Here is a 21,583-nt window from a genome sequence, read left to right on the forward strand (position 1 = left end):
GGGTTTTTTATTTTCTTAAGAGAAAAATTTAATGAGACCCACTGACCAAGGCAGGTGACAGAAACCATGGCGGCTGAAAAGCCCTTTCTGTCTCTAAGGCTAAAAGCTGCTAAAACGCCCCAGCACCCAGCTCTGCAGCTGCCTTTTGGCTGTGTTGTGTGAAGAAGGGCCAGCAGGTGGCGCTCCTGCACAGAACAAGCCAACTCCAAGCTCCCCCTCCAGGTTAGGGGCTGGTGGGGGTGACTGGAGAAAGGTGTGAGAGCTGGAGTTAAGGGTTAAATAAAGATAACAAAAGAACAGCCAGCAGAAAATAGGGCAAAGGAGCACTGCAGTCTTCAAAGCCCAAGGTCAGGACAGGGACACAGGCAAGTTTGCATGCAGATGAAATATAAGCCCTGAGCCGGCTACTGAACACCAGCAGAGCCTCAGAAGCTCCTGGGTCAGCCCTGGGTGGGGGGCCTGGTAACTGTGGGGAGCTGAAGCTCCCCAGAAAGGGACCTGTCCTCCCCCCACCCCACCCCCCTTCCCCCAAGCACCCGCCTATGCTGGGCTCTGGATTCCTTCTGAGCCTTGACAAAGGCTCATATCCTTCAACTGTATTCTGTAAAATAAACAAGAGCTATGGAAACTGGTAAATATTTTGCCCTTCCGAAGTTTCCACAAGAGATTTATACCCTGGTTTATTTCCCTGAAGAAAAGTTTTCTAGGTTTTACTTTTAGGTTAAAAATGTGTGGCCATGTTCTTTGTATTAGATTTTTGTGCTTTCTCTGCTTTGAAAGTAAAAGCTGTCTGTGCAGGTGGCTGCATGAGATATTTGTTTTCATCCATTTAAATTCTATTTTCTGAAATAATGAAAACCGGCTTCCCTTCAGGAGTGTTTGGTTAATTTTATGTCGCTTGATTTTGAAATACATTCACATCAGGTTGTTTCTGTGTCAGAAGAACGACACAAAGGACCGGGAGCGGTGAGGACAGTGACGGTGTGGGGTACAGGTGCCCACGAGAGAAGGACCCTGGGGACAGCGAGGGACAGGCGTGGGCCTCGAGAACAGGAAGAAGCAGCTGGGCCCCGGGAAGAAGTTGTTCAGAAGCATCACGGAAACCTAAGCTCTCCGGCTCTTATAAGAAGGCGGGTTAACTGGAGGTCACTGGAGAAATGGAAGCATCCTTTATACAGACTCGCATTCTAGTGCATAGGACAGAAGACCAGGGGAGCGATGAAAAGGGGGACTAGGGCCAGAGACAAGAGTGGGAGCAGAAGGGTGGAGACCCCAAGGTGAAATTCACAAGCGTCCTGTTTCAGAACCCTGCAGACAGCTGACACGCCGGACCCACAGGCCCTGCAGATGGGCGTCTGTGTTTCTCATCTCGGGATGCCCAGGGGGCAGGGGGAGCCCAGGTCCGCCACGCTCTGGGGACAACCACCACTACCAGCCAGTCCAGAAGAACCACCGAGTCCCAGCACCCCGGGTACGGCGTACAGAACTTCCGGGCCCAGCGGGAGCCTGGGGGTTGTGCAAAGCAGGGGAGCAATGAGAGGTTTTGTCGACTCCTTTGGAGAATATTCTGGTGCAGGCAGTTCTGTCACTTGGTAAAGTTGAACTACAGTGGCAAGAGTTGACCAGATTCCCTCTTGGTTTATCTATTCCACAGTAAGAATAAATGGGACCTCCTGGGATAAGCCGGTGTCATCCAAGCAACTGCCTGACACCCAGTTTACATGGACACCGCCGAGCTCACAGTTCAGCTCGCAGATCTGATGAGACTGACGGGGTGATGTGGAGTCAGACGAGGAAAGCATTTGATCGCCTCATGCCATCAGGGCTGTTTCCCTATCTTTTCAGTGGGACATGTCAAGGACTCTAAGGAGCTTCTGGAAGAACCAGGTGAAGTGGTCCACTTTCTGGCTCACAGGGTCAGAGACCAACAGTGCAGGTACTAGAATTCTTACTGTCATCGTCCCCCAGGTTGGTGGCTGCCGTAGTCACCATGCCCAGCCAGTGGGGAGACACCACTCCCAGCCCATTTACTGAGGAAGGTGCTTGGTGCTGCAGCCCGATCACAAAACACCACCTCCTATGCCAAATATGCTCCTCTGTCCACCCCTCTGGGTAGCTGCACACAGCTAATTCAATGATACAGCTTCATAATGGGAGCGGCACCATGCAAAGCATTCTCTTCCCACTCCCTCCTGGCTTCCTATCGCATTCCCCTTACGTGACCAGAGTGACTAAAAAACAAGAGCGGGCCCTCCCTGGTGGCGCAATGGGTCAGGACTTAGGACGCAGCACTGCAAGCGAGCCACAGCCGCTTCAGCGCGAGTTCGATCCCCGCCCCGGAGGTGACCCACATGGCGCGGCAGACCTCTCCTGACCTGCCCGCTGCTGCCCTCAGCAATACACTTCATCCATTTGCCTGTTCTGCTCCCCACTCTGTCTCTGGTGAAGCCTCTCACTGTCCCTGCACCTCTGGCTTGTATCCCATACATTTTCTGTATGTATAAATAAATAAATCTTAAAACAACAATAGCCCTATACAGGTAGTCTTAGCAATGTGCTGTTCAGTGTTTGATCACATAGCTAATGCACACAGACGTGGGGATCTGAACCCAGATCTAACGCCAAAACCATGTATCATCAGCCTCCCTGTTGTCCAGCGGCCTCCTGAAGGATCAGCAACCGCTGCCACCCATGGAAGTCACGATCACAGTGGACAACCCGCCCTCCCGAGTAGAGAGAAGGGGCCCATGGGAGGCGAGAGGCCACAGCTCCTACCTGGTGCCGCACGCCATCCTCCCCGACACACTGGGTGCAGGCCTCCTCGGGGACACAGCTGCCATCCAGCATGACCTGGTTCGGGGGGCAGAAGCAGCCTTCGGAGGGGGGGTCCCCACAGGTGCTGGCGTTGCGCTCGCAGTGGCGGGGACAGGCACGCTCACAGTGGCTGTACACCAGCGAGGGCGGGCACGCCATAGCTGCAGACGGAGAAGGAGGTCACGCTCATGGGCCCAAGCCCTCGAGGGAAACTGAGGCATGGCTGCCTCAAGACGGTGGATCGCTGGCACAGAGATGGATAGTCTCCACCCATTCTCGTTCTCTCCACCTTGCATAGCACAGACCTCCCGGCTGGGTACGTGGTCGTCGAGAACAAAGTCTACATTTCCCAACTTCCCTGCAGTGAAGAAGCCGCGGGACTAAGTTCTGGCCAGTGAACTGTAACAGCAAGTGCAGACTCTTAAGGAGACAGCTGTCACCCACTCTGTCTCCTCCCTCCTTCCTCACCCTGCTGTTTGGAACCTGAGGGTGGTGAGTGTGATAACCAGCCCTTCATCTTCAGCCTGAGGGAAAACCACAGCCCAGTTGGGGCAGGAGCAAAGAACAAAATCTGTTTGTCGTGACAGCTGATGCCACCTGCCCGTGTCAGCTGTGTGACAGTTATTTCTCAGTTACCTGTTGCCTGGTTTAATCCTAACTAATGACAGGAACTTGGGTGCCCCTAAGCTTTGTGGCTCTTTCTTCTGAACACAGGCATACTCAATGCTTTAAAAACAAAAACTTAAATAAGGAATCCACAGCTCTGAACCGATGAGGCTACCACTGACCACCACCCCCATCCTCTGCCCCTGCCCAAGCCCTTTCTCGTGTCCTCAGGGCCGCAAGGCAGGTGGCAAAGAAGGTCTCCAAGGATTGAGAGCATCCGTGATTTTCCTCCAAAGCACAATAAATAGCCAGACGGCAAAGAAATTAGCAAGTGGAGAAGGAGCCATCATAACCCTGAAGCTGACAGACTGAAGGCAGGCCGAACCATCACCGTGACTCAGGAGATCTCAGCTCAAAGCAACCGAGGGCTTGTCTGCTCCACTGTCTCTTCAGGTACAAAACTGATGTCCAGAAATATGAGGACAACAGCCAGTGACAAGCTGAGCTGGGCCTGAAATGACGCAGCCCCCCAACCCCGGGTTCAAACCAACAGCATCGGGATTACAAACTCTACAACTCTTGCATGTACAGATGTGTATATAAACTTGCCTCCAAAAAAAATATCAGGGATCATTTTCTACAGTTCTTTCCATACAAGCACCCTTTGAAGACAGGAGTCTGAGATGATTCCCTCGGTGGCCCCTTCCTGCTAAAAGCTAAATAAATGCCAAGTCTCCAAATAGAGACGCCGACCTTGAGAGGGAAGGAATAGCAGAGTAGCAACCTCTGCTATTTGTAATTAAAAGGCTTATGGAGGCCCTCCCTGGTGGCGCAGAGGGTTAAAGCACAGCACTAAGAAGCTAAAGCCACTTCTGCATGAGTTTGATCCCCACCCTCCCTGGAGGTGACCCACATGGTGCTGCAGGCTCTCCTGAACCACCTGCTGCTCCCCTCAGCAGTGTACTTCGTTGATCTGCCTGTTCTGCTCCCCACTCTGTCTCTGGTGAATCCTCTCATTGCCCCTGCATCTCTGGCCTGTACCCTAGTTCTGTCTGAATAAATAAATAAATCTTTAAAAAAAAAAAGAAAAGAGGCTTATGGGCTTTCCAAAGACAACAGTCTGCTGAGGTCTCAGCGTGGCCTGCCCTGGGAAACCTCAAGAGCTCGGATTCAACGTGACCACTCTCTGCACTCTGTGGATGCCTGTGTGTCCAGGGCATTGCAATTCCACTTTTCTGAACGGTGGAACTCCTAGCCAAAAGGAGTACAACTGGTTTACACAGAAACTGTATATTCTCTTATCTGCTCTGAAGCCGGGGTAATGGGAAATGCAGGCATTTTGATCTTCATTAGCAAGACAAAGAAACTGAACCCCAGAGACGGCAAGCAGGCCCACACATCATGATCATCACAACGTCCAGGGGATGTACGGGGACTCACGGCAGAAGTCAGCGGTCCTCCAGTCTACACAGACCCCGCCCGTCCGACAGAGGTGGGCGTAGGAGGCGATCGCCTCACACACTTGCTCACGATGGCAGCTGTCCTGGCAGATGGCATAAAACGTGGCCGGGGCAAGGACCTGGTGGCACTGGGCAAACAGAGCCGAGAGGAGGACCTGGCAAGGGGAGCTGCTGGAGGCAGGGCACTGCTCCTCAGGCACGGGCTGGCACGGCTGCCCTGGCCGCCGCACGGCCCAGTCCTGGATGAGCGCCTTCCAATCTGAGGTGACCGTGCCGTCCCTCAGCATGAAATCATTGGCCCCATTCTCATCGCAGGTCCCTAGAAAAACACGGAGAGGCCAGGTTGGCGGCCACGGGTGTCCACGCGTGGATGTCGGAGGATCTGACCCTCACTACCCCACCCCGGAATGTGAGCCCGCAGGGTCCTGAGAGCAGAGCAAGAAGGGTTTATAAATGCAAAAGAGAGAGTAGGAAAAACATTCTCACCACAGAGACCGAAAGTCTGTGAGGCAGCCTTGGGGCTAAGCTGCAGCTGGAACTCATTGTTCTGGGGTGTGAACGTGAAGATGTGGCCCAGGCGGTGGAACCTGACCTCATGCATGATGGCGCCGTAGACACTGGCTTCCATGTCGCCACCAACGTAAGGAACAGAGACCAGTCTCCCGTTCACTGCCACCTGCCAAAACCAGTTCATCAGTGGATGCCAGAAAGCCTGGCATTTGTCAGCAGCTCGTCTAAGATAAGACAAGACAGTCTGCTAGGAGGCTGTGAGGGCAGACAGCTACGCAGCTGGAGCTGAGAGCAGGAGACAGCAGTGATCCTGCGTCGTGGGCACCCGTGGGGCTGAATGACCAGAGCAGCCCACGTGCAGGGGCTCCAGGAGCGTCGCACAGGAGGCTGGGAATTCTTGCTGTTTGTTTCTGGTCAACAGCCTGTCTGCAGAGGGCCCCCCGCCCATCACCAGCATCATATCAAATGTAGTCAAGCCCAAGATGAGGACAATTGTTGCTGTAAAAATTATGGAAGGGTTTTTTATCAATCCCATTTTAAAATCTAACTCTAAATAACTCATGTGTGGCCAGCTATCGATCTCCCACATATTCAGGGATTCTTGCAAAATGAGAATATCTGACCTATAAATTGTTTTCACATCATGAGACAGGTAGGATTTCTAAACAAACATGGAAAGACGCTGGCATAATGGAGCCTTTTGGAAACGAGTCCAGCTGATTGGTATCAGTTTTGCAGCGATTTTTCTTTTTAACTTTGGAGCTGTACAAATTGTTTTGACCTTAAGTGTTTTCCAAGGCCCAAATGCAGGCCCTGTTAGTCTCCTTTGGGAAGCTCACCGGCCTTGGGCAGTGGGTCCACAGTACCTGCTGGGCAAACACCCAGTGTTCTATTAGTCCCAGAAGTTAGCACCAAACGCACTTTAATGCTCTAAATTTGGTCTTTTCTTCCAAACCTGGGCCCAGGATATCATCACCAGAACAAGAGAGAGGCAATGTCTTGCCTGGAAGGTGGGCTGCATCCCTTCCAGAAGCACCAGCTAAAAACATGCCACCAGAGCCCTGCCATCCCCAAGTTCTGTGTGCCGGGATCCGCAGCGCGCCACATACCTCCATGTCACTGTGGAGCTCTAGTGAGAGGCCATTGTGTTTCAGCTCGATGGATTTCATGCAGGCCTGCCTCGCCCCAGAGCTGCAGACACCATTGTGGAGAATCACCTCCAGGTCCTGCTCCTTGTCTTGGAATAGGACGTACAAGCAGCTGCCGGTCAGCTTGAAATGCTGTCCGTCAAAGGTCACGACGTGCCGCGTGGAGCTGCCTGCACACACACCTGGGTGGGGAGTGAGGCAAAGGCTGAGTGTGACGGCACCCAAATGCCCACATGTGCAGAGGCTGCCCCCAGGGGCAGGCAGACTGGAGAGTGACACATGAGCTAAGGGCCTCCTTTCTCCAGCTTACAAATGCATTCCGAGAAGGGCTTCTTTTCCTAAGAAAGGCTCAGCAGGATGCGTATTACATAAAAACACGGAAAATTAGAGAACCAACTTCTAGATCTTTACAAGTGCAAAGCAAATGATCTCTTCAACAGGGATGCTTGGGGCCAGGAAATAAATAAGTTTCAGGGCCGTTAGTTAGGACTTGGTGGAATCACAAGGAGCGATATCACAAGGATATCCTGAGCAAGATGTGAGCTCAGGATATCTTTGCAAAGAAAGTTCACTAGAGACACGCGTGACCTTTCAGCTAGTACAAGTGGCCGTGTGGACCTGATCCCCTAAGACACGGTGCGAGAGAACTATTTCCAAAGCCAAAAAAAAAAAATGGTTGGGTCTCCACACACACGCTCATTTGCCTCTAGTTCATGCACATAACCAGCTAAAACACCATTCCTACTAAAGGTTCCTACTAAAACACCATTTGGGAGCACGGCCACCTGGCACCTACATAAGCAAACTTAGTAAACTCTGCTCACTCCACACTGACACATGACCTGGAAGCTAATCTGGGACCAAATGAAGCTGGAGACGGGCTTTCCCAGCAAAGCAGAGCCCAGCCATGGCAGAGTGAACCAAGCCGCAAGAGCTGAGAGGCAAACTCCATGGGTCAGTGAGGTCCCAGCAATGTCCCCGATCTCTCCCCCAAGCCTGGGCAGTCTCCACCTGCACAAGCACCCTGCATGTCAGGGGAGCACAGCCCCGGCCACACTGGGTCTGGGTGAGCCCTCAGTCAGAGCTGAGCGCCCGCCCAGGAACAATCCCACGTGTGGCCCTGAATCCCTGGGCACTCACCATTTCTGAGTGACAGTCCTGAATGCCTCCGACACTCTGTCCCACTCTATGATAACACAGTAAGTCACAAGGGAAAGAGATGGTTTAAACTCACAATCGGCACGTTAGTGGGAATGGTTCTGGCCATCCTGAGATAAGCTGGCACAGTGGAACGGGAGTCAGAGCCGGAAACTCAGAACTGGCTTCCGCAGCACCATGTGCTTACTCTGTGACCCTGGATGAATTACAAAGCTCCTGAGATTCTCTCTTACTTCCTCTGCCTAATGGCTTTGTGATAGCTACGCTTTCGGTTACGGGTTATCGTGAGAATCAGCAGCGATGTAAATAAAATGCCTGCCTAACAGTGGGGACACATGCGTGCATGGCTAAGAGATGGGCCCACAAATCTCATCAGCAAGCCAGTGTCAGAGGAAATCCAGTACAGTTGTTGGTGGTATTAAGAAGGATTCTGGGCCCTCCCTGGTGGCGCAGCAGGTTAAAGCACTGCACTAAGAAACTTAAGCCATTCCGCATGAGTTAGATCCCCGCCTGCCCCGGAGGTGACCACAAGGCGTGGCAGACCTCTCCTGACCGCCCGCTACTCCCCTCAGCAGTGCACTTTGTCGATCTGCCTGTTCTGCTCCCCACTCTGTCCTGTTCTGCTCCCCACTCTGTCCCTGGTGAATCCTCTCACCCTCCACATCTCTGGCCTGTACCCCAGTTCTGTATGAATAAATAAATAAATCTTAAAAAAAAAAAAAAAAAGGATTCTGGGCTGTAAGTATATAGACGTTGAAGCCCCTGATCTCCAACTCACCTCCCAAAACACTACTACTCTATACTCGGTTTTGTGCTCAATTTCAATGAACCACATTCATTAACATAACAGTCCCTGATCAGCACTTAAAAAAATTAGGTTGGATCGGCCCTCCCTGGTGGCGCAGCGGGTTAAAGCACTGCACTAAGAAACTAAGCCACTTCCGCATGAGTTCGATTCCCGCCTGCCCTGGAGGCGACCACATGGCGAGGCAGACCTCTCCTGACCCGCCCACTGCTCCCCTCAGCAGTGTACTTCGTAGATCTGCCTGTTCTGCTTCCCGCTCTGTCTCTGGTGAATCCTCTCACCCTCTGCATCTCTGGCCTGTACCCCAGTTCTGTACGAATAAATAAATCTTTAAAAAAAAAATTAGGTTGGATCAATTAAAACTGACATATGGGTGAAAACAGGTCACTGAAAAGTGAAGTAGACCATTTATAAATATCACCTGAAATCAAGGTGAAATGTATAAATTTGTAAAGAAATAAAGATCACCAAAATTGACTTCATTGCAATAAAAAACTTAGCATACCAATTTTCCATGGGATGATTTAAAAAGTTAGCACGGAACTGTCTCTACAACAAACAAGCAAAAAATTCAAACACCAGCCCCAAATGGTTCCACAGGAACTTTTACTAAACCTCAAAAATCTGACAATCATATGCTCTATAAATTCTCCTAACCAACCAACTGTAAAGAAGAAACTTCTTTAAACTTTTTGTTGAAAAAATGCTGTAACATCGATCTATCTAAACCAGGTAAATGCAGTATTTAAAATAAAAGCACTCGAAGTGCAACATGCAAGTGGAAAGTAGAGCCCCCAGAGATCTGTTACCCACTACATGACAGTCACCTTAGTAGAATCTGTCTGATGTATTAAATCTCAGAAACTGTCCCTGACAAAGACCAGGTGGTGGATTTCCTAGGGCCAATTCATCAGAAAGACATAACAAGTATATAGGTACCTAACATCAGGCACCCGTATGGATGAAGCAACTGACAGAACTTTAGGGAAACACAGACGGCAAAACATATAACAACATAATAATCACTGGCGATTTCCGCAGCCCAGAGCTGTGAGTGGCTAGAACTTGCAGAGAGATGATAGACACAGAAGATATGAACAACACTAGAAGCCAAATGGGCCTAAACATTCTTCTCAAGTACATATGGAGCATCCTCTGGACTAGAAAAGGTTAGGTCGTAAGACAAGCTTTAAGCAAATTCACAAATACTGAAAACATACCAAGGGTCTTGTCTGACCACAATGGAATGAAAGAGAAACAATTCGCAAATCATGGGAATGGACAAGTTCTTGAACAACCATGGATACACACACAGAATCAATGTACCAAAGTCAGTTGTGTTTCTATACAGGAACAAGGAACCCTCGAAAAGGAAAGACCCAACCCCATTATGATAGTGTCAAAAATAATCCTGAGAAAGCACGTGACTGAAAGCACGTGACTGAAAGCACTATAGCCCAGTGGAACAGAGCAGAGGGCTTAGAAATAAGCCTATCAGTGGTCAAGAGTTCTTCAACAAGAGTGTCAAGAGGCCACAAGAGGAAAAGGCTAATCTTTCTAATAAATGCTGCTGGGAAACCAGGCACCCATGTGCAAAAAGATGGAACTGGACCCTTACATCACATACATAAACCAGCTCAAAATGGATTAAAGACTTAAATGTAAGACCTGGAACTATTTAAAAAACAAAAAAGGAGTTCTATAAAACTCCTTGAAGAGTTTTATAGAAGAAAAGTTTCAAAACATTGGTCTTGGCAATGATCTTGGATATGACACCAAAGCCAAGCAACAAAAGCCAAAGTGGACAGCATCAAACTAAAATGTTTCAGTGCAGCAAATAAAATGTGGAAAACCTATGGAATGGAAAAAGAGTACTTGTCTATTTTTTAATAAGCTTTGTTTTGTGATAGTGTTGGTTTGCATCGTTGTAAGCAGTTTGGAAGTAGAAGATCTCCCCTTTCAGGGCTGGTAGCACCCCCACGCCACCCCCACCAAGGAGCCCACACCCCTGCACCATAGAGCTCTATTGAGCTCTCTGCACCCTGTGCTCTCTGGATGCTTCAGTTCTATGCTCAGTGGGAAAAGAGGATTTGTAAAATATATATTTGAAAGGGGTCAATATCCAAAATATATGAGGAAATCTTAAAATTCAATAGCCCCAAAAAAAATGGTTTAAATAACCTATCTTCAAAATGGGCGAAGGACATTTTTGCAAAGGAGAGATGCAAATGCAGCAGTAATCATCAATGATGTCCATCGACGGATAAATGGAGAAAGAAAATGTGGTAGAAACACACCAGAGACTACCAGCCCTGGACAGGAACGCCCAGAGAGCAGGAAGACCCGCTGGACATGGACATGTGGGACTCACAGGGGCAGGTCCAGCGGCAGCCACAGGTCTCTTCCACCCTGACAGGGGACTGGCTGTTGGGGCATGAAGGCCTCGGTCCCCGATCACAGTTGACCCGATGACTCTTCAGCAAGGTCTGGCCATTTGGCAGGCAAGTCACTGTGTGGCACTGATCCGGCAAGGTCCAGACATCCCCAGGCTGCAGAAGAAAGAACCAGATTCAAACCGGGAACTGGATCAGTCCCTCCAATTCTAAGCCCATCTACCAGGTAACTGAGCACCTCCGAGGACATACAGACTGGGACTTGGACATCAGCCTGAACGGCAAGGAGACAGGATGTCTGTGAGACCAGTTAAAGAGCAAAAGGTTTGCAGGAAGTCTTCCCCCCAAAACAGGATATAATGGCAAGAGGGAGCCCACCAGAAGCAAAGGAGGAAAAGTAAACCAGGAGAGCAAGGTTTGCAAATATGCATTTCTGAGCTTTCTTTCAAAGTCAGCAGAAAGGAACTTACCCTCTTCTCATTCCCATCTTCATCCAAGCAAACTCTGATGAACCCTGAAACAGACACAAGTGAGAATTCAGTTCCCACCATCAGCCGGGACCCGGAGCCATTCCCAGTCTGCTTGGGCCACCTTGTTAGTCCTAGAAGCTGGCTTAACTCTGCAGAGAACCTAAGTGGAGTGAGTTTGACAGTGAGGATGTAGGTCTGCCAGACTAGGGGTGGTCCTTCTGTGTCTTGTTTTGTGGTTATTAATAATGAGGAGGAGGAGGACAGCTGTGATAATATGGCAATAACAACAGTTCCTACTGTCCCTTTCTTCTTCCAGATGTACAGCAGTGCCAGGCGGGGGGGGGAGGGGGAGGGAAGGGAAGAAATGTGGCAAGATCCTGAAAATTCAGAAAGGATCTTGATGATTCTGGTCAGGAGAGCTACCATCTCACAAGAAAGAGCAATGACTCTAATAGATTTTGACTCACAACTAATTACATTAGGAAACCTTAAGTCAACTTAAACCAGAGCCCTTTGATTAAATCCTCAGGTGTTGCATTTTTAAAGCTTTTTATAGCCACACTGAGTGTGATGCAGGGCCCTGGGGAGACCAGGACTTGTGAGTATCAGGAGCACCCATTTCTGTCTTCCACTTCCCTCTCCACAGCTAAGCATGAAGCATGTTCCTCCTGCTAACGTTTGAGTGGACAGTTGGAATGGAAGGAAGGCTACACAGAGAACTTCCCTGAGAGTCTGAGGGACGAATCTTCCATGGGCAGAATCTCAAAGGTCCAGGTCTAGCCAACAGTCTTCAATCGAAGTCAAATCTTGTGATGAGCAGTCTTGAGTGTCTAGAGTGGGTTTTGTTTTGGGTTTTGTTTTTTGAGAAAGTAAGATAAATCTGACAAAACTCACCAGAGCACAATTTGTGGAGAAAGGAGCTGTCCAGGGTGACCATGGTAGGGAGGTCTTCAATCCGCGGGAGCATCACCACGTTGTAGCTGGCCTCGGGGCCCGCCAGGATCCTCAACTGGGCTGTGTCATACCGATCCCCAATTCCAATGGGGTACACTGCCACTCCTTGAAACAGAACAAAACAGGGTCTATGTCAGTTTGCTTCGGTCGGGTGGGCTGAAACAGGCTGGCCTGAAGGGGTAGGATGTGTGTGTACGGAGCGTGGTGTTTTCCTGACTATCACTTGCACCCACCCTCTGAGGAAACCATTCAGTCAGTCAACAAATGTCAGTAGCTCCTGCTCCATGTCGGGAACTGTTCTAAGCCCCAACAGTGAGCCAACAATGAGTCAGGCAGACCAGCTCCTTGTGGAGGTGGCAGAGACAGCAAATACATAAATAACTATCTAGATTTCAAAGGTGAGTCAGTGCTGATAAAAAGCAAAATGGGGTCCTCCCTGGTTCCGCAACAGGATAAAGCCCAGCACTATGGAGCTATCGCAGCCACTACAGCATGAGTCCGATCCCCAGCCAGAGAGCTGACCCCCATGGCGCCCCAGACCCACCCGGTCCTGACCCACCCGCCTTCCTGGCAGCCTCTTCCTGCCTTGGCCTGCCGACCAACGACCGGCACTAGTGTTAGGCTGCAGGAAGGGGGCTGGGCTGGGCAGCCCCTGGTGGCCTGAGAGTCTGGACGCTTCTTATTTATGCCTATTTAAGTTGGGAAGGGGCAGAGGGGGGAGCCCCTGCCCCACCAGCCACCACTCCAAGGGCATGGGCCCTGGCACCCCTTGCGACTACAAGTGTGGAGGCCAAATGGACCCTGTTCCCCTGCCCAATCCGCCCCCGCGCCCCCCACCCCTGCAAACCTGAGGTGGCAAACCTCGTGGCCATCCCTCTGTCCTCCACCTCGTCCCTCTTCGTGTAATAAATGTTCTATTTCTGAAATAGAACATCCCCTCAGCAGTGGACTTCTTCCATCTGCCTGTTCTGCTCCCTGCTGTCTCTGGTGAATCCTCTCACCACCCCTGCACCTCTGTACCCCAGTTCTGTATGCATAAGTAAAATAAATCTTTTTTAAAATTTTTAAAAAAGCAAAATGGAGCAAGAGGATGGATGTACCCAGGTCGTGTTTCTGAGAGTCACCCCACTCACCTCCCCACCAGCCCCCCAGCTGTCCGGGAGGGGCAGGCAGTGCACACTTACGGTTGGCTGTGGCCGCCTCTGCTGCCACATCCACAGAATCCGTGGAGACATCTGTGACCATGACAACCACTGCCTTAGAGGCCCCGGGCCTGGCACCGTGGACTTCCGAAGTCAGGTATTGCAAGGCAAAGCCCAAAGCATCCCCTGACAGCAAACCACAAGACAGACTCAGTGGCAGGAGACGGTGTTTCTGAAGCCAGTTCCTGGAAAAAGAGCAGCCTACTTCCTGGGGATCGTTAGGTCGTTGGAACTGAATGATCCAGACACTAGGAGGGGCCCACGTCTGGGGACCGCTGGAAGAGACCCGGAAGAGCTGAAGTGCTCTTTTCTTCAGGCCAAAGAGCAAGAAGAAACTAAGGTCAAGGTCACTTGGTCTCGCTAGGCGAGATTTAGGGCCAGACGCGGCCCTGCCCCAGCCCACAGCGCACATTACCGACTTGGCTGGGGCCTCCCTCTCGCTGCATGAGGTCCACGAGGCTCAGCAGGTGGGCTCTGTCCTGGGCCATGCTCCACGGCACGTCAACAGTGGTGACGCTTCCATACTGCAGCACCGACACCTGCATGAGCTGGGGCCCTGGGCGACAGGACACGTGGGAAACACACTTGGGGTGAGGGAAGCCCCCCAGGGCCTCCTTCCCACCTGCCCCTTCAGGCACATCCCTCACCTAGGTTGGCTTTGGAAATGAAAGCCTTGGCGAAATTCTTCATTTCATCAAAGTAAGAAGCTGGAAAGCCAGAGGAGCCGTCCAGGAGGAGGATCACATCCAGGGGCTGGCTGCAGTCTGCAGGACAGCAGAGGGTGAGCGTGTGTGGCCAGGCCCGGCCCAGGCCATGGCAGCAGACCCCAGCTGCACAGCACCAGGAGGAGGGGATCAAGGTGGGTCCCACTTGATGCCAGCCCTGGGCCAGGAGGGGGCGGGGAGAGGGAGCCCCGAGACCATCAATCCACCTGGTTTGGAGGCACCAGGGAGACCACCACACTCTCCAAAGGCGATTATACGCCCACAGAGGAAAGTAAAAGCCATCCCTGCCCCCAGGAACGGGAAGCTGCAGCTCCCTCCGAATTGAGTTTGGAACAGCGGAACAGTGAGAGGGTGCAAGACGTGCAGACCCACTTTCCAAAAGTTCACGTCATGCCACCTTGCTTTTATGAAATTAGCCCCTGTTTTTGGTAGCTAAAAGGAATCTGCAAAGGACGTTGGCTTTTACAAAAGGTGAAAATCAAAACCAATTCAGCGCTGGTACTGCGGCAGCCGTTTCAAAGGCAGACGGAGCAGAGCAAGGGGCCCCAGCTCCTTCCCCAGGAACCAGGCTCAGCAATTATCACACCGTTGCTGCATTTACTGTTCGTTAGTGCTGTTTTTGATTTTAGGTGTTTTCTGGGAAGATCTGGTAGGTTGTTTTGGGGGTGGGTATATTCATTTTCTCCTTGAAAATGATAGTAATTGCTCCTTCACTCACATTGTGGAAGGTTTCCGAGGAATGCTCTAATTTGGGGTAGCGGGGAACACGTAATCACAGCACAGCCCTAGAAAATTAGCTGTTGTGTTCTTGGGTGTTATGAGGTGTTGTAAGGTGCCAGAAAATATTCCGATCCTAAATGCCTGTGCCCATGTCAATGTTGGGGTATAGTCACGATCACAATGAAGGAACAAATCTTACCCTGAGAACTGATAAGATGATGCTATTACAGTTCTCAGCAGAACTGAAAATCTGTTCAAAGGAACTGAAATAAGTCTGTGGCTTTGATTAAAGCCAAACACAGAAACAGGGGCACTGATTAATGTGAAGGTCAAGGGACACTAAAAGCAGGCTAGTTATTCTTAAAAATATTCAAAAACCAGGAATTGATTGGACAGTAGCATCCATTTAAATGGTAATGCAGGCCCTCCCTGGTGGCGCAGCGGGTTAAAGCACAGCACTGAGAGGTGAAAGCCGCTTCCGCATGAGTTTGATTCCCGCCTGCCCCGGGTGACCCACATGGCGTGGCAGACCTCTCCTGACCCGCCCGCTACTCCCCTCAGCAGTGTACTTCGTTGATCTGCCTGTTCTGCTCCCCACTCTGTCTCTGGAGAAGCCTCTCACCGCCCCTGCTCCTCTGGCCTGTACCCCAGCTCTGTATGCAAATAAATAAATCTTAAAAATAAATAAATAATAAAAATAATAAAAGGTAATGCAGTTTTAATAGCAGTGGTGGTGAGGGCTTTTTGAATACTTGCTATGTACTATTCTAAGCATGATTGCCGCAGAGAAGGAGAATGATGTAGAGGTACTTGCCAAAAATCATTACCAAAAATATTTTCCCCAAAATAGCCAGGTACTGGGTATCACAGATAAGATTTAGGCAGCTTGGCTCCAGAATCTGGGGACCCAACCTGCTCTCTCGCATCTGACATCATGGCCTGACCGCAAAGAATGCCAGCAACTCAGAACAATTTCAGCCACGGAGAGTGATCAAAGGGAGCTGACAGCCACCAAATCCAAAGAGGTCACCTCACAGTGACCTCGGGTGACCACATGGTGATGTGTGATAAAAGGCAAGACTTGTGCTTTTACTCCATCTCCGTGGTAGTATTTAAATTCGAACAATGGAATTTTCGAGCACACTACAAGGAAAGCATCCCAGGAGCACCTTCCTGGCTGAGAGGTAAAAAAACACAGACAGGCTGAAGGCCGGGCTGGATCAAAGCCTCAGCGAGCAGCAGAAGGCAGGGCCAGGAGCCGAGGACTGTCCCTCGGCCCTCACAGGCCCTCACAGGCCCTCACCTGAGCAAGGTCCCTGCTTACCTGGGGCAGGGGAGAGGGTGGGGATCCGCAGTCCCTCCCCAGAGCAGCATCCCTGCAGCACCAGATCCGGAGCCTCCCTAGGAAGCACCTCAAAGTCGTGGATGAAAATGGGGGCGTTGGGCCAGCCGATCCTCTCCAGCTCCTGCATGTCGGCCTGCGGTCCCACCCCTATGGGCACCACCTGGATGTCCCCCGGCATCCGCCTGATCTCATCGGAGGTGGGGTTTCCCGTGACCATGTAGACCAGGTTTGGTGCTTCCTCCCGATCCCCCTGGCTGGCCAAGAAGCTGTGCTCAGACAGGTACTGCAGGGCCCGTCCGGTGTTGGTCCTGTTGCCGCCACGGTAGCGGATCTCCCGCACCTGCTGCATGACCTCCCCCTTGGACTGGGGCTCGCGGAAGGTGTACTCGGCTGTCACCGTGTACGAGTACTGCAGCACGGTGACATGGATGCCGTCCTGGCCCACATCCATCCGCTCAATCACCTCCTCCATGAACTCCCTGCTCCTGTTGAAGTTGACCTCGCCAATGTTGTCCGATCCTTCCAGAAGAAACACCACGTCCAAGAGCATGGATTTCCTCTTGGGTCCTGGGGAGGAAACCCCCAGGAGTGGCCCCACAGTGACCTGTGCTATGGGCGGGGGCTGGGTAGGGGCAGGAGCTTCGGGGGCCAGGTCGCAGAGGTAGCTGATGATCTCGTCCCTCCGCTGCTGCAGCTCCCCCACGCTGCTGAACACAAAGGCCTTGTTCTCGGGCGCCTGCTTCTCGATGAACCTGATCTGCCTGAGGTTGACGTGGGGCCCGATGCCCACGGGGATCACGATGACCTTTTTCTTCTTCAAGCCCTGGATGTAGCGGGGCAAGTTCCGGGCCATGCTGGGGGTCTCTTTGCTGGCCGTGAGGAGCAGGGCGATGCGGGAGGCTTCGGGGCGGTCGACCTTGTTGAAGATTTGGAACAGCGTGTACTTCAAGACCTCGCTGGTGGAGGCCACCTCACTGCCAGCGTACTTCACCTGTCTGGTGATGCGCCGCAGCTCCGAGGGCCGCTTGCGGTCCCTGAGGTCGATGTAGGCGTGGGAGCCATCGTGGTACTCCACCACGGCCACGCGGATCCGCTTCTGGGAGATGTGCAGGCGTTCCATCATGTCTACCACAAAGACCTTCAGCTCCTCGAACTCAGCCTCTGACAGCTTGGAGGAGCCGTCCAGCAAGAAGACCAGGTCCAGCAGCTTGCTGCAGTAGAAGTCGTGCAGGGGAGGTTCGGGGGTGTCCTCCACGTAGGGGGTGCTAAGGCTGTTGGGCACTTCCGTGGGGGGCACCACCAGCCCCCCGGGGTCCCCACAGGCTTCACAGGTGAGGTTGGTCCCGTCGCAGTAACTGCAGTGGGAGGGGGTAAGGCACTGGTTAAGGACCATCTTTGAGCACTTCTCCTTCGTATTCAGAGCTATCGCCTATATCCCCAAACACCAGGGCCCCAAAGTTCACTCCCCACACAAATGAGACATCATTTTTAAACATGTCTTCAAACCAGGCCCTCACACACACACCCATACACACACACACCACACACACACAGAGCAAAGGCTTCCCTTGATTTTAGAAGCCAAAGCTTTAACCCAAAAAAAAAACTTATTTCTAGGCCATGCATACAATATTCAAGGCTGATTTCTTTTTAACGGACATCTCCAACAACATAAATATTTCATTATAATCCAAACCTTCTTCCAAGTATCTCCAAAGACAAATACTGCTCTAAATTGCTGATGTCAAACAGGCCTTGTAAATGTACTACTGAAAGTAAATGCCTTACAATATTTATTATAACAGAGTTCAAGCTCTCTGAATTCTAGGCCATGTTTAATATGTAGGAAGAAAGGAAACATTGAGTGAAAACATTTTGGGTATTGTTTTGTAATAAAATCATTAGAGAATCTCTCCCTAATCCAGCAATCCCACTGCCAGGTGTCTACCTGAAGAATATGAATGAACTCACTGGAAGGGTCTATGCACTGCTATGTTTTCTGTGGCACTATTGACAGCAGCCAAGTTATAGAAACAGCCTATGTGCCCAAGGACAGAGGAGTGGATCAGGAAGTTGTAGAATATACACACTATGGATATTCAGTTATAAAAAATAAAAAGATGAATGCTTGTAAATTACAGCAATGTGGCTGGACTGGCAGAGATTTAAGCCAAGTGAAATTAGTTAGGAGAAAGACAAATACCAGATGCTTTCACTCATATGTGGACTCTAAAGAAACAAAGACGAAACTAAAGCCAAACAAACCTTAGAAATCTGACTACAGAAATGAAGCCGCTGGGGAGGTCGGGGGAAAGAGAACAGGGAGAAGCTCCTGGTGCTTGGTGGTGCGTCACTGGGGCTCTGGTGGAAAGCGTGGGGCAGGACAGCATTTGCAGAGAGGCGAACCATGCCCCTAAATCATATACAGTGTGGTAAACCAGCGTCACCTCAATAATATAATTATGTTTTTTAATCCCCAGCTTTGTCCAGCAGAACAAAGCACTCAGGCATAGACTAGCAGTTCTCCAATGTGTCTTGAGAAAAGACAGCAACTGGTTCACGCATTGCTGCCATGACACAAGGCGCACACCTGGACACGTGTCAGGGACAGACCGGGCCACACTCATGTCTGTGAGCACGCTCGATACACCTGTCCAGAGCCAGAGCAGTTGCCTGCCCATCCCCAGACCCCCCAACGGATTCCTACTTTCCAGGACAAGTTTCCAGTACCTTCTGGGGAGGTTGCCCTTCCCCCAACATCTTGCCAGTAGCACGCCAGACCCTGGGCTGCCCTGGCGTGAAGACCTGCCCAGTCTAGGACCTTCCGCTATGCCATCGTGGTGTGCAGCAGCTTGCCTTCAGCCTCCCCCACAAAGCCCACAGCCGCACCCTGGGCCCAGGGGTCTCTGGAACTCCTGTCTACCCCGCCAGAGTCAGGCACGTGCCCTGGTGTGGCCCCTCCCCTGGTGCCCATGGAGGCAGGAGGTGAGGACAGAGCGAGCCAGTCCCTGCAGCTCGGAACTCAGGCCAGCCTGGACTCACTCGTCCTTCCTCCTCAGTCTCCTCTGCAGCACGGGGAGGGTGGGCAGGCAGAGCTCCCCGGGAAGTTGATTCCTATTTCCTCACATCCTAATGTCCCCATGATTTATTGCTCCCATCCTAGGTTAACAGCGCATAGGTGACATGCTTTCTAGTTTCCTGCTTTTGGTAGAAAACTCACCCCAAGGAAGTGTTCACTCTTGTTTGTACAGATGTTGGCGGTGGGATCTGACTCTGGCAGCTGTGGCTACAGCCCCTTCCCTGGCAAGATTAAGTTCCCGAAGGCTGCAGCAGGGAGCAGGCCAAATAACCTCTGAACCCACATTCCCCACTTAGGAGCAGGGCTTCAGGAGGCTCATCATGCACCCCGGGGATGCTTCACCTCTCCACAGCCTTGCTTCCGCCAAGCACCTGGGATGCAGCCATGGCTGGATAAGGAAATGTAAGACGAACGAACACACACACACACACACACACACACACACACACACACAGGAATACTACTCAGCTATTAAAAAGGTGAAAGCTTCCCTCTGTGACATGGGTGGAAATAAAACAGAATAGTGAAAGACAATTACCTGGTGGTTTTTCTCATGTGTGGAATACAAATAACCAATGCAAAAGAATGAACAAACCCTTCCCAATTTGAAAGCCTCATCCGTGGCCCTAAGGTGCATCATAGCAGGGTGTCGATGTGTTAGCGAGGAGTCAGGGGCTCCACCTCACTCTCCTCCCCTTCATCCCCAGTTCCAGTAAAAAGGAATTTCACCAACTCCCATCAGACTCAATGGGACCTCCAGGAACAGTAACAGTCCTTCAGCAGAGGTTAAACATTCAAAACCTCCTGTGAAATATTTCCTGGAGAAGTGACCTAACTGTCCTGAGAACGAGGAAAGCAAGAGAAACAAAACCCACTTACTACCTCCCAACTCACACAGCGAGGACATTTTTTTCCCAGAACCTACACCTCTGAGCAGGCCCCAGAGAAGCTCATGAGAAACTTCACTTCAAACAACCCAGAAAGGTCTTTACCAAATCTGGCAGCTCTTAGCATGCCCGGGGTTCAAGGTGATCCTCTTTCCTGAGGCCAAGCGCTGGCCGGCCACCTCACACACGGGACAGTCATCAGGATCCACACAGGTCTGCATAAGTTCATCCAGTATCTTCCCTGCACGGTAAACATTAAAAGCCAAAACTCTCACCTTTCCCACAAGGAGAACTCACCTTTTCTCCCCTGGGCCATCCCATCCTTTAGGGAACAACCTTCCTTCTATGGGCCTCGATTTATCCCTTTGCAGAATTGGAGGGTGGGTTCCCTCACCCTACCACATAGCCCTCAAGCCTCAGGACAAATGTTATCTCTGAGGGTCTCTTCACCCCACTGGAAAATATATTTGGCAACTTGGGAGATCTGTGCAGTCCAACATGGGAGTCACTAAGCACATGTGGCTTGTTACATTTAAAGTTAGTAACATGAGCTAAAATGAGAGTCCAACTTGTCAGACACATGAGCCATGTTTCAAGAGAATTTTCCCACTATAGCAGAAAGTTCTATCAGAAAGTACTGCTCAAGAATTATTCACCAAGCCAAGACATGGGAACAACTGAAAAAGTTCGTCAAGGGATAACTGGATAAGGAAGATGTGAGCCACGTGGTGGAATACTACTCAGCTGTTAAAAAGGTGAATGCTTGCCTTCATGACAACATGGGTAGAAATGAGTCAGAAAGTGAAAAACAATTGCCCAATGGTTCGCTCATGTGTGGAATACAAAGAACCAATGCAAAAGAATGAATAAATCACAAGAAAAATAGCCCAAGAAAAATAGCCCAGACTGAAAAATATGGTTACCATAGGGGTGAGAACGTGAAGAGAGGGGGAGGGAACCCATTCACTTCAGGAAAAGTGCTAGAACTCTCTAGAACTTTGGTGGTGGCTGCCATGAGGCTTATCCTCATAGAGAAACCGGAAGCTGAAACCCTGAGACTAATACAGCACTTTAAGCCAATGGTGAACCACTACAGCTTCATTGTAAAAAAATAAAGATAAATTTAAAAAAATTAAAAGATAAGGAAGTGTTGTTTTTGATCATAAGCCCTCGCAGAGGCACAGGGCAGCATCCTACAGGCGCTCGACTTGATAGCCCTGGCCGGCCTGGCTTGGACGAAAGGACACAGAGAAACAGAGGCCGGGGGTTCAGGGCTGGAGACAGGGCCCCGGGGGCGCGGCTGAGAG

General features: G+C 50.8%; 1 protein-coding gene across 2 annotated transcripts in view; it reads right to left on the reverse strand.

Moving 5' to 3' along the window:
• Positions 1–21,583, reverse strand: part of LOC101636163 (von Willebrand factor) — a 104,412-nt gene that overhangs the window by 12,228 nt on the left and 70,601 nt on the right. For both annotated transcript variants that reach the window (XM_012732432.1, XM_012732433.1), the window contains 12 exons: positions 20,382–20,517; positions 16,290–17,665; positions 14,168–14,284; positions 13,936–14,076; positions 13,503–13,646; positions 12,259–12,423; positions 11,365–11,408; positions 10,873–11,050; positions 6,500–6,720; positions 5,367–5,556; positions 4,861–5,199; positions 2,776–2,975 (listed from right to left, as the gene is read on the reverse strand). In XM_012732432.1, the coding sequence (XP_012587886.1) occupies positions 2,776–2,975; positions 4,861–5,199; positions 5,367–5,556; positions 6,500–6,720; positions 10,873–11,050; positions 11,365–11,408; positions 12,259–12,423; positions 13,503–13,646; positions 13,936–14,076; positions 14,168–14,284; positions 16,290–17,665; positions 20,382–20,517 (3,251 nt within the window). The remainder of the gene's footprint in view (positions 1–2,775; positions 2,976–4,860; positions 5,200–5,366; positions 5,557–6,499; positions 6,721–10,872; positions 11,051–11,364; positions 11,409–12,258; positions 12,424–13,502; positions 13,647–13,935; positions 14,077–14,167; positions 14,285–16,289; positions 17,666–20,381; positions 20,518–21,583) is intronic.

This window comes from Condylura cristata, unplaced genomic scaffold (genome assembly GCF_000260355.1).
Source record: "Condylura cristata isolate star-nosed mole 26May11 unplaced genomic scaffold, ConCri1.0 scaffold00034, whole genome shotgun sequence".
Lineage (NCBI taxonomy): Eukaryota > Metazoa > Chordata > Mammalia > Eulipotyphla > Talpidae > Condylura > Condylura cristata.